The sequence below is a fragment of the Mitosporidium daphniae genome (genome assembly GCF_000760515.2).
Source record: "Mitosporidium daphniae strain UGP3 chromosome Unknown contig-53, whole genome shotgun sequence".
Taxonomy (NCBI): Eukaryota; Fungi; Microsporidia; genus Mitosporidium; species Mitosporidium daphniae.
This window is the reverse complement of record NW_013546245.1, coordinates 19,655-31,105: the sequence shown is the minus strand read 5'-3', so window position 1 is coordinate 31,105 and position 11,451 is coordinate 19,655. Positions and strand designations below refer to the sequence as shown.

General features: G+C 42.5%; 6 protein-coding genes across 6 annotated transcripts; 3 read left to right on the top strand and 3 right to left on the bottom strand.

Annotated features, from left to right (window-relative positions):
* Positions 1–327: 327 nt before the first annotated feature.
* On the bottom strand, positions 328–849 carry DI09_53p160 (uncharacterized protein; the record flags this gene model as incomplete). The annotated part of the gene is made up of 1 exon (XM_013381817.1): positions 328–849. The coding sequence occupies one exon, from the start codon at positions 847–849 to the stop codon at positions 328–330; it is 522 nt and encodes a 173-aa protein (XP_013237271.1).
* A 793-nt stretch (positions 850–1,642) lies between these two features.
* On the bottom strand, positions 1,643–4,009 carry DI09_53p150 (stress response protein Nst1; the record flags this gene model as incomplete). Its single annotated transcript, XM_013381816.1, has 1 exon — positions 1,643–4,009. The coding sequence occupies one exon, from the start codon at positions 4,007–4,009 to the stop codon at positions 1,643–1,645; it is 2,367 nt and encodes a 788-aa protein (XP_013237270.1).
* Positions 4,010–5,261: 1,252 nt separating this feature from the next.
* DI09_53p140 (uncharacterized protein) lies at positions 5,262–5,721 on the top strand (the record flags this gene model as incomplete). The annotated part of the gene is made up of 3 exons (XM_013381815.1): positions 5,262–5,394; positions 5,424–5,561; positions 5,594–5,721. The coding sequence occupies 3 exons, from the start codon at positions 5,262–5,264 to the stop codon at positions 5,719–5,721; spliced, it is 399 nt and encodes a 132-aa protein (XP_013237269.1).
* Positions 5,722–5,726: 5 nt separating this feature from the next.
* Positions 5,727–6,835, top strand: DI09_53p130 (uncharacterized protein; the record flags this gene model as incomplete). The annotated part of the gene is given in 5 exon segments (XM_013381814.1): positions 5,727–5,790; positions 5,820–6,058; positions 6,075–6,162; positions 6,191–6,635; positions 6,700–6,835. 5 exon segments carry the CDS (start codon positions 5,727–5,729, stop codon positions 6,833–6,835), a joined length of 972 nt encoding a protein of 323 aa, XP_013237268.1.
* Positions 6,836–6,988: 153 nt separating this feature from the next.
* On the top strand, positions 6,989–7,777 carry DI09_53p120 (uncharacterized protein; the record flags this gene model as incomplete). Its single annotated transcript, XM_013381813.1, has 1 exon — positions 6,989–7,777. One exon carries the CDS (start codon positions 6,989–6,991, stop codon positions 7,775–7,777), a length of 789 nt encoding a protein of 262 aa, XP_013237267.1.
* A 708-nt stretch (positions 7,778–8,485) lies between these two features.
* On the bottom strand, positions 8,486–11,422 carry DI09_53p110 (component of small subunit processosome extracellular mutant DEAH-box protein; the record flags this gene model as incomplete). Its single annotated transcript, XM_013381812.1, has 5 exons — positions 8,486–8,999; positions 9,044–9,152; positions 9,191–9,299; positions 9,344–9,525; positions 9,568–11,422. The coding sequence occupies 5 exons, from the start codon at positions 11,420–11,422 to the stop codon at positions 8,486–8,488; spliced, it is 2,769 nt and encodes a 922-aa protein (XP_013237266.1).
* Positions 11,423–11,451: the final 29 nt, after the last annotated feature.

Genomic DNA, 11,451 nt, shown 5'->3' with positions numbered 1-11,451 from the left:
TATGCTTCCGAAAGCGGCTCCAGATGCATTCACAGATTCAAAATCAAATTACCCACAAACCCTGTACGTGTCCAAAATCATTTCGATCTGCAACTTAATATTGATGGTATTGTTAAACCAATTCTGGGTCTTCACTACATCTCACATGCTTGCATCTTATGGGCTTTCGATTTTGATTCCGTTTATTCCATTTTCACCTATCGTTGCAATTTACGTTTGGGTTAAAAGTGCTCCCACTGATTCAAAGAAAAGATTCTTTTTTTTTTGAAAAAGGTTAATACGTAAAAGAAACCGTTGATATAAATAAACGAAAAGCTTTATTGAATGTTAAATTGCCGCAATAACCACAGCTAGCATGGTTGATATCACAATTCCCATTTTGGTTTGTGGGAAATTAAAGCCCATAGCACTGCCAGATAATGGTACGGGTTGAATGGCAATTATGGGGCCACTATTATGCCTGATTGTAACTGAGGTGCTTGACGAGCCTAGAAGTACTCTCTCATAGCAATGATATATTAGAAGTAAATAACCAAGAACTGGAACTTGATAGATGGCGCATTCTAAGAATAAGGCATTGCCAGAGAAAAACATGAAGAGCGTGCCCGAAAAGGCCACAGTAATAAAAACGAATCCTGTCGATTTTTTCGCAACAGAAAAGCTTGTGGCCTTGTAAAGAATATATGCAAGTAATAGGGCCTCAATGAATAGGGCCGTCGTTTTTAATGACTTTACAACGTCAATTTGGTTGTTATCAACTGTAAGTGTGGTTGTGGCATCGGCATGATAAAAAGTTGCGAGAAGGAGGGTAAAAAAAAATATCGATACAATGGATGCCTTGGGATTCATCATAAATACAAGGCAGATTATGGGGAATCGGAATTTACTGCCAATATTATAACATTATTGTGACAAGATGGCTCCTGCACGTATAGGCTGTTTGGCTAAGCAGAAAATTCACCAATCAACGTTGGAGTTGATCCTGATTGGTGTGATTTAATTCCAATTAACGTGTCTCCAAAAATAGCAGTGAATGCTTTACCCCATTTGTTTGTGTGTTAATTTAGTTCAAACAAAACACAAAATGAAAGAAATAGCCAACAGTTCAAGTACCCCGTATGTGATTGGGTGTTCTGATCATCATATTTATGTAGATGATGGAATGGGTTTACATGTTCGGGACGTTATTTTTTAGAACTGCAATTTTCATGTTGACGAAAAGTTCAAATATGCTTGGTTGGCACTGTGCTTATTAAAGTGAGCCCAAAGATAAAAGCAAATATTCATACCCGAGCGGATCTGCATATCCATTGGCACTGGCGGTTGAAGCTTGGAAGAACAAAAACTCTCATGGAGTCTGCATAAAGTTGGCCGTTCTGTATCATTTGCAATAGCAACACTTGTATCCGTCGTGGTTCCGATCTCACTCGGTAATAAGGGTATTATGGCTTCCATGTTGCGTTTTCTTTCTAGTTTATCCATATACATAAGTGATACCAAGCTGTCTGTGAAAAGGGGAACACTGATCAATGCCCTTCAGTTGTGTCTTCCTTTCTTTTAACAATTCGATCGCAGATAAGCAAATAGGGATGATCATGATGTTACACCGAGGTGATTTAATAAATAAATTTATTAATAAAAACTATAGATGGGAGGGAGGAAAAATAACCGGTTCGTTTTTCTTTAAACCAACGTTGGGCAATGAAAGTGGAGAAAATCCTGGCGGAGGTGGAAAAAATTTTGCACTGGAAAACGATATTGATGCTGTGGAAGGCAGCATTGATACCTGTGAATGCCCCGAATTGTTAAATAGTGGATTGGAAATTGGAGGAGGTGTCCACCCAAGTATATCATCAATGTCAAGATGCCCTGAAGGGATCGAGGCATCGTCATAAAGTAAAGAACTTCTGCCACATATAGATCCATTCTGATCTTTTGTGTGTGTTTCTTCGACGTTAATTATAGCTTCGGGCCGGCTTTTGTTCGCAAATGAGATTAAATCTGCGGGACAAGAGAGCGACTTGGGGATGGGTTTGCTATTGTTTGCTGAGTCGGGCGCTTTTTCTGCCTTTTTGGTGTTCCTGTTGTTCCGTACATTGGGGGCTGTGTCTTTAGTGGAGGTAACATTTTTACTGGAAGACGCATTGTTTGGGTCACGGTTCTTTTTTGCCTTTAGAGATGATTTAGAATCTATTTCACCAGAGGAAGGCTTTTTTGGGAGTTTTTTTTTCCATTCAGAATCCGGTCCAATAATTTGCTCCGAGTATGCTAGTTGTGTTTTCTTTGCCGTTGCCTTTTCGGTGTTGGCCGTAAAAGAGCTACTACCACTTGTAGGTATTGAATCTTTGCTCTCCCTTTCAAGAGGAGGCGATTCTCTGTATTCGCCATATGAATCATCTCTATGCCGAGAATCAGTATCTGTTTGAAAATTAGTCAATTCTTGTTTTTCATCAGCAGGTACATTTTCAATTGGAGCTTCAACTAAAGACTCAATCATGCTTTGGTCATCAAAGGTCTCTGTTTCAGAAGGATTTGTCGGTAAGATATTTCCGCCTTTCTTTTTTTTCTTCTTAGCCTGCCTTTTCTTCTGCCTTGCTAGCCTCTGAGCCTGGGCCTTTGCTTCACGCTCAGAAGCCTCGGTTTGTTCCTCTAAAGCAAGTGCACGTAGGCGAGCCATTGCAGACATTTCTTTAAAAGCAACAACAGCTTTCTGTTCAAAGGCTTTGGCAGCGATTACTTGAAATATCCGCCGGCCTTCTTCAATTTGGTTTTCCTCAAAAGAACCCTGAAACGGTCCTTCACGTAAATGGGGTTGACGCTGAGTGTACCGATTTAAATATCCAGCTTCCTCTTCTGACTCTGTGTCATATTCCGAATCATCATCATCACCGTCACCATTAAGGCTTGCGTATTCATTAACAGCGGGCCGTTGTGCTTTGGGAGGATTTTGAAGGTGACGGTGACATAGGAAAGAAGAGGCCGCTGCATTTGCTACCGCTGCCGCAGTAGCATTACTGTCAATTTCAGGAGAACATATAAAGGGCTCCTTGGTCTTAATGTCATCGCTATCTTGTGGATGGTATGGAAGATCAATGGGTGTAAAAATGGTATTATTTTGAGTGGCTCGATGCGGATTCTCTGGCCCCTTCTCGAAACGGATCCGCCGTTCAGCAAGCTTTTCAAATAGCCCAACAAATCTACGGCCATCATTTTGAAGCAAATCTCCTGCTATTGACATAAGTGCAGACCGAAAAGCAATTTCTCGTGACGGTCCGTCTGTAGGGAAAAAATGGCTGTTCCTGTAAGATGAGGCGGACCTCGCTTCGGTAATAAAGGTATCACTTTCATCTTCCACATCCAATTCCTCAATGAACTGATCATCCTCATCATCTAGTGGATATACATCGCCATTTTCTTCGCTCTCCTGTTCACAAACTAAATATTCATCATCAAGAACATCCTCATAAGTCATAAAAAGCTCCGAGAGCGTCGGTTGAGATTCGCGATTGGGGCCTCTACTGAGTGCAACGCTTGTGCTGAAACTTTCCAGCTCTAATGCATATGCATCATAAAGCGCTATTATTTCCTCTTCAACAATTGCTCGTCGACGATGGCAAAATGTACATCCACAAGAAAGCGTTTTGTGCCGTGAGAAAAGCGTTAAAACATGTGCTTTTTCGGCGGATACCAACCAGGAACGCTCGTGTGGCTTCAAATCTAGCCAGTAATTTTTAACGCAATTTTGCTCTACCGGCGATAAAAATGTCCAAAAAGACGGAACAAGAGAAGATGCTTTTGTCATCAATACTGGATGATCCCACTGTGTTTGGTGAGTCGTGTGATTTATCGGCGAATGTGCGCCGTTTCTAGTCCCTTGTGGTAAGGAGGTTTCTCTACAAAAGGCACGCATAAAACTTGTGGCCGATTTTGATGCCGATGATGGAGATTCTTTTTTAGTTTTGTTATGTACCACGACTCCACCGTTTGATGCATTGTGACTTTTGGCCATGTCTATTTAAAAATTAAACTAAAAGCATTAAATTTTAATTTTAATCGTGATTTTAATTAAAGAGTATTTTAAACATACATTGATGAGCTCGGCCTTGGAATTGCAAAAGACCCGTATTGACTTCATCATCGCCGAGCGGTCATTGCGTCCGCAAAAATACTGGATCTCGATTTTACAGTATCTCGAAGGACTGCTTTCCCAAGCGGAGCTTTTTGAAATCGTCAAAGAGTGTCTGGGCCTTGAAAATAGTATTTATGTGCTATTTATTATTTAGTTGGCGAACATAACAAATTGATTACCACTCTTCTATTTAGAAGGTACCAATCGCAACAAGAAGACGAAGACGCTCTTTCGGATGACCATGGAAATGCTAGCTTTATTGCATCCAAAGCAACTTGGTCAATTCCTCTGATTCTGTCATCTTGCTCAATACCGACTAATCCCTGTTTTAATATTGACATTTCTCAAAATTACCTTTTAGAGGCTCTTGAGCCGAGTTACTCCCTTTCCTTGTTGGATCCATTGTATCCTGAGAAGATGCTTCACGCACCTGTCACACATGGCCGGACCTCAACGGGATACCTTCCCTCACTTGTGGATATTTTTGATTATTTTACAGAGGTCGCTCCATTACATGGACTAGACCCATCCTTGATATCAGACCAAGTTCTTGCAGATGTCAAAGGAGCAATTGAGGTATTCGTGTGCACTTTGATAATGCTAGTCGTTCTCATCAAAATGTATCCTCAAGGCCATTCAAATTATTGGGCATTCGCCTTGTAATGAAAACCAACGTTTACCGTCAGGTTACAGTATCAATAAGGTCAAGGAGCTAAAGAGATCAAATTCAATTTGCAAAATACCGTCCTCAGAGACCAAGAAAAAATCGACATCTCTTTTATCGCGCTCGGTTTGTATTTCTGGCAATGTGATTTCGATTGCGTGTACGTCGATCATGCGGGAAAATCCAAATGTATAGCATGTGTTTTGTCTTGCCATCATATCTGTGTTGTTTAATTGCGGTTGGAGATGGGTTTTATTGGGATGCCTTTTGGCCAACAACTCATTGGCTGAAGCATAGATTAAAGCGTGGCGTAGGGCCCCTAACCCTAAATAGAATTTTCAATTAGGGACGCAATGTGTAAGCTAGCGGGCCCAATCAGGTTTAATAAATTTTTATTCGTTCGTGCAGTCGCCATTCAAGGAAAGCTTAAACGAGGAAATAAATTAATCGCAACTGATTCCATTTTTAATGACCATAACGCAACAAAAAAGCTTTCTAGCAAATAGGGGCGTTTACCCTGATATCCTCAAGACAATTGGAAATACTCCGATTGTTCAGCTAAATAATATTCCCAAAAAAGAGGGACTGGCCTGTCGCATCGGTAAATACTCAAATATCTGATCGCTATAGTCGCAAAATGCGAGTTCTTCAATCCAGGGGGGTCTGTTAAGGATAGGATAGCTTATGCAATGGTTGAAGATGCAGAGAAAAGAGGGATCCTGATACCTGGAAAGTCCACCATTATTGAGCCCACGTCAGGAAACACAGGTTAAAATATTGTATTTTTCTGAACATCATAGGAATTGGGTTAGCTTTGATTGGAGCGGTAAGGGGCTATAAGGTGATCATTACCATTCCTGAAAAGATGAGTATGGAAAAGGTATGCATTCGTGCCGCCAATATGACTTTTCCTAGATCAACATTTTAAAAGCAATGGGAGCTGACGTGAGAAGAACCCCCACCAATGTTCCATTTGATCATCCTAGTAGTCACATCAGTTAAGACACACATTGACTTATCCATTAGGCCTGGCAAAAAAACTGCAGAAAGAAGTACCAGATTCAGTAATACTTGACCAGTACAGCAATATAAATAACCCTTTAACTCACGAAATAACTACAGCAACCGAAATCTTACAGGCAACAAACAACGGAGCAGATATCGATGTCGTGATCATTGGAGCAGGAACGGGCGGTACAGTATCCGGGGTAGGTAGGGCAATCAAAAAGGCGGCCCCTCATGTCAAGGTAGTTGCTCGAGCTATGGTAACCTCCTTTTTAGATCATTGCTGTTGATCCTTTCGGGTCTTCTTTGGCACTCAAGAAAAAAGGCCACACCAAAGTTTCTAAAAGCATGTATCTCGTAGAAGGTATTATCTTAACATGCATCAATTGAAGGCATTGGATACGATTTCATCCCAAATACTTTGGATTATTCCTCGATCGATGAATGGGTTAGTGTCGATGATAAAGACTCATTTACCATGGCAAGAAGGCTGATAAGAGAGGAAGGGTTATTATGTGGAGGGAGCAGTGGCTCTGCTGCACATGTTGCCATGGTGGTTGGAAAGAACCTTTCATCGAAGCAGACCATTCTAATCATTCTCCCAGATTCGGTCAGAAACTATATGTCAAAGTTCATAAAGGATGACTGGATGGCATACCATCAATTTATAAATCCCATCCAAGTAAGCATGAACAGCTCTTTGGAAGAATCCAATATTCCTGAGCCATTTTCGTATGTTGAGAAAGATAGTCTGGTACGAGCTGCAAATGTTATTTACCGTAGACATCAATTAACACATGTTTTCGCCAATTTTTCAAACATGAAAATGCGCCACAAGTACTGCTAGTAGTAAAAGAAATTCCCCTCTTCACAAACATGGTTGTGAAAAACAGCGTTTTAGGGCTCATTTCATTCCAGGACGCGTTTCAATGCTTGGCCCAGGGGCTAGAGGCTCCGCTCAAGCCAATAAGCCAAGACCTTTTGGTTTCTGGAAAAACTTCCATCCAAATGGCAATCCAAATGCTGATCAAGAGTAACGCACCGTTTTTAATTGTGACCTCATCCAGGGATGAGAATACGCTGGTAGGAACCCTCGCGCAAAAAACTTTAATGAAGTGTTATTTAAACCTGTAACCTTAAATAAAATTCAAAACCCCACACCTGGTCCTTGTTGGTTTTTCTTTTTCACGATGAGTGTAGCTCAAGCTTCAGAGTGTTCCCACAATTGCACAAAGTTCGGGAATCCAAGTTCAAATTATATGGATTCTTCAGAATGTCCCGTAAAGCCAACATCTGGCGAACAACCCGGATTGTCCTGCCCTTATATTGGTGAGGTTGGCAGCTGTCCCGCCACCAGTGGATGTTCTTCACACTCCCTGTGTCTCGGAACATCGGAGGAAAACTCTGGAAATTCACCTACCTCTATGCGAATATCTTCTTCTATAAAACGCACCGGAACAGATGGAACTTGGCTGTACCCATCGATAGAAATGTTCAAAGCGGCAATGTTAAGAAAAACAATGGCAAAAAAAGAAACAGATGGCATTTCAAGTCAGTTGAAGGTTGAAGATGTTAATTCGTTGGACAAATCGACACTTTTTGCCATTGTACACATGCACAACATTGTCAACGAACAGGCCTGGCAGCATGTTTTAAAATACGAAAGGCTTCACGATTGCAAAGAACCCTCACTTTCCAGTTTTTGCGGCAAGCCAGAAGAGCTGACAATCAAGGCACGGCTTTGGAAATTACTAGGCTACGCACCTCCATTTGATCGACACGACTGGTTCGTTGACAGATGCGGATGCTCTGAAAAGCCCATCAGATACATCATTGACTTTTACGAGGGCCAAAAAAAGCTATCTCTTGTCGAGGGAAAAGAGATACGCGTGCCTTCCATTTATCTGGATGTAAGGCCAGAGCCAACGTTGGCGGGACTATATGACCGATTTAGACTATTTATCAGGGGGCTCTTTTAATTTATTTATTGCCCACTTTTATCAAGTTACGGGCCAGCCAATGGGAACCGAATTAAACTAAAATATAAATTTTTTGTCAAGATAGGCCCCTTGTTTATGGTAAGGCCCTTTATTTCCAGAGTATTATCCGTAATTGTGTGTATATATTCGGCCTTTGGTGTAGTCTTTCTCACCGCTCTTGGTCTGTGCTATCAGTCACGAGATCCCCAGTTTTTCCACTCAAGGCCGCTCAGCGAAGCCGACACGGCCGCTCTCAACTGCTTTCTCAGCGCGCTAATTTTCTTGGTTTTGTTTTCATTCTCATATTGGCAATACTATTTGAATGCCAGAATAACGCCCATCTCTCAATCTGCAAAAAAAAGTTTGAATCGCACAGCTAACCCCTAGAAAAGCCGGGCTCCATCTCAGGATCTCTTTTGATGTCCCCAAATGAGCAAGGCATGTCCAAAAACACCTTTTCCGGATATCCTGACAGCGTATATTCGTTTGCAACGGCCGGAAATATGGCCTACAATAATCGGAAATCGCCTTAGCCCCATGAGCATGCAAATTATATTAAAATGTCCATCGATATGTGTTTCGTTTGACTCTATTTTGTACGTTAACATTGCCGCTGCGATTGCAAATGAGACCACAACACACAGGGAATATTAGCTATCCGGACAGCACATATTTGCCGCAGATTTAGATTCAAAAGATAGCAGGCAATTAAGTTAATTTATTTGACGAAAATAGCTTCAGCAGATGCTCGGGAAGTAAGGTCGGATCCGGTATTTCAGAAAGTATGGATAAGGAGATCTTCCCTACGCCCATCCTATCTGTATCAAGATGCTGCCTGATCCGTCCATAAACGAACCACCCACCGAGCTTCTTATTCCGAAAAGAAGCTGTAGAAAATATCGACGATGTATCTGGCTTGGCCTTGCAAATTTGAGCTTCGTTTTTTTCGTTTGGCATTGTGATAAATGAGATCCATGTAGAAATGGGAGAGGTCAGTCTAATTGTAGAGCATGTTGCCAGGCCTACAGGCAAAAAAACGGGCATTTTGCCCGGGGAAGAGACCCGCTTTGCAATGCAGTCCGGATGTGCCAAGAGAAACAAAGAAATCAGCTGGGACCAAATGGAGTTGACATCTTTGGGGCAAATTGGTTCGCTTGTCGGCTCAAGGGCATCTGCCTTGACAAAAGAGCGAGAAATTATTGTTCCCAGCTGAGATCTTAACCTGAGAGCCTCTTTGAGACACTAGAAAAAGTCAAGAAGACAAACCTTTTCATTGAGGTGGCACCGGGTGACAAATGAACGCTGCTCGTTTCGGGATGATAGCTTTGAAAAGCCTTGAAAAAGATGTAAATACAAAAACAAGTCCGAAAATGGTCTGGCCATAGCTAGTACGTCTTCACATGAGGCCAGGACCTCGCGGGATTTTCCAGCAATAAAAGGACTTTCCACGGAAAGAATCGAGGCCAAGTCTAAGACGCTTCTTAGCAGCAAAGAGTTTCCCAGCTGAACGGCACCGACAATCCTACAGAAATGAGCCAAGATTACTTACATTCTTGATAGACGTACAGGCACCGGAAAGAGTGCCATCCCTCGACCAATCTCAGTAACCACCGCTGTAGGCGTCGAGAGCGCACCAAGCAGCAGCAAAAGTCGCTCCCCTTGCTCCAATTTGACAGGATCTGGCGCAGTGGGGAAGGGAAAGTGGGCCACATTATCAATGTTCATAGCTTTCATTTGCAACACCATATCTACGATGCGTTAGAAAACTAAAGTACTCTCTGCTGGCATACGAAGGATCTCTGGAGTGTCAAAGTCATCAAAAAGGTCCTCGAAAAGAGAGCTAGAATAGAGTCGGTAAACGTGTCCTGGACCGGTTCTTCCAGCCCGACCAGCTCGTTGTCTTGCGCTCGCCTTGGAAATCCAAGACGTCGAATAGCTTTCTACGCCATTTCCATCAAATGTGCGCCGCTTGACTCGCCCTGTGTCAACAACATAAGAAACTCCAGGAATGGTGAGAGATGTCTCCGCAAGATTGGTAGCGACAATTACAAGGCGCTCAGAATCATTCAGGGAGCAAGAGGCGGTAAGCACTTTTTCCTGCTCTGCATACGGTAGCAAGGAATAGAATGGTAGCACACGCATTGGTGGTAACATCCTTGGATGAAGCTCCTCGTCTTCACTAATATCCTCAGACTCGTTGCCATGACGGTCATTGTTCTCTGTATTATTCGCATCAACAATGGAGTGGTATTCGGGCTCTGCGGAACGATCATCCCGGTCATCCATAGAAAGAGGGTCATTGATAGTTTCTGGAAGAACAGTGGGGCGATCACCTTTCCGAGTTTTGTTACCACGCAATCGGTCTATGAGCGACCATACCTCATCCTGGCCTGTAACGAAGACAAGAATACCGCCTGCAGGCAGCTTCTTATGGATTTGAAGAACTTTCCTATATGCTTCGGATAGCATATCCGTCGGTGTTTTTTTCGAATAATGGATATGGATGGGAAACTGGCGTGAGGGAATATCAATAAACGGCGGTGGTCGAGCTAATCCACGGAAAAGAGTAGATTGAGGAGATAAAGACATCGAAGGAGTCTGTTGAACCAAGTCTGCTACTTTTTTTTCGTTCTCAAGCTCCGGCTCTTCCATCTGAAGCGTTGCACTCATGATGACAAGCTTCAAAGGAGTACCCTGGGAGCCCTGTACTTGGTCAAATTTTTTTCTTCTCAGGGCGACGATCCTTGTCAGCAGACCAAGCAATAGATCTGTATTTACGCTCCTTTCATGCGCCTCATCAAGGATAATCACCGAATAAGCAGAGAGTAGGAAATCGTTTGCGATGATACGAAGCAGAATGCCATCAGTCATGAAAATCACCCGTGTTGCCTCTGTGTTTTGAGTGCTGTCGTAGCGGACTTGATAGCCCACGATACCTTCTTCATTAAGCTCATGAGCTACTCTAGCTGCCATTGACATTGCAGCCACCCTACGTGGCTGTGTCACAATGATCTTTCCAGGAAAAAGAGAAGAAGATGGGTCAGCAAATCCGGACTCCAATAAAAACTGTGGAAGCTGAGTTGTTTTTCCTGAGCCGGTCTCTCCGCAAATAAAAGAGATGTCATTGTATCTAATCATCTCCACAATCGACTGTTCTTCTGACAAAATTGGCAAACTTGAACGGTCCTCCTCAACCTTAGGCAAACGATTAAAGATCCTAAAAAGGGATGCCCCTGTCAGAGGAGCGCTACCCGCGGTAAAATCTTGCGGATCGTGGATGTTTTTTTCTACTATCTCTTTTGGAGGATCAAGAAATCCGTCCCAATCATCTTCGCCAGAGGATGAAACACGCTCTACCTCCAAAGAAGAGTGAGATATTAATTCTTGTTTGAAACAATTTTGCCTATTGTCTTCAATATGTGTCTCCTCGATGGCTTTAGTGTAAAGAGCCTCTCTAACTGCACGTTTTGAAGAAACAGAGCTGGAAGAAATGTTTTTCTTTTGCAGCTCGTACTTTGCCAAAAGTTCCTTTCTTTTTTTGTGTTCATTTGCCAGACCCTCTAGAAGAGTTTGTTTCTCCTCCTTCAGAAGCTTCTTGTGTGTATACTGGGCCAAGAGCCGAGCCCTTTTGGCGTCCGTTTTCATAAAAAAATTAAATTTACAACTTAGTTTAC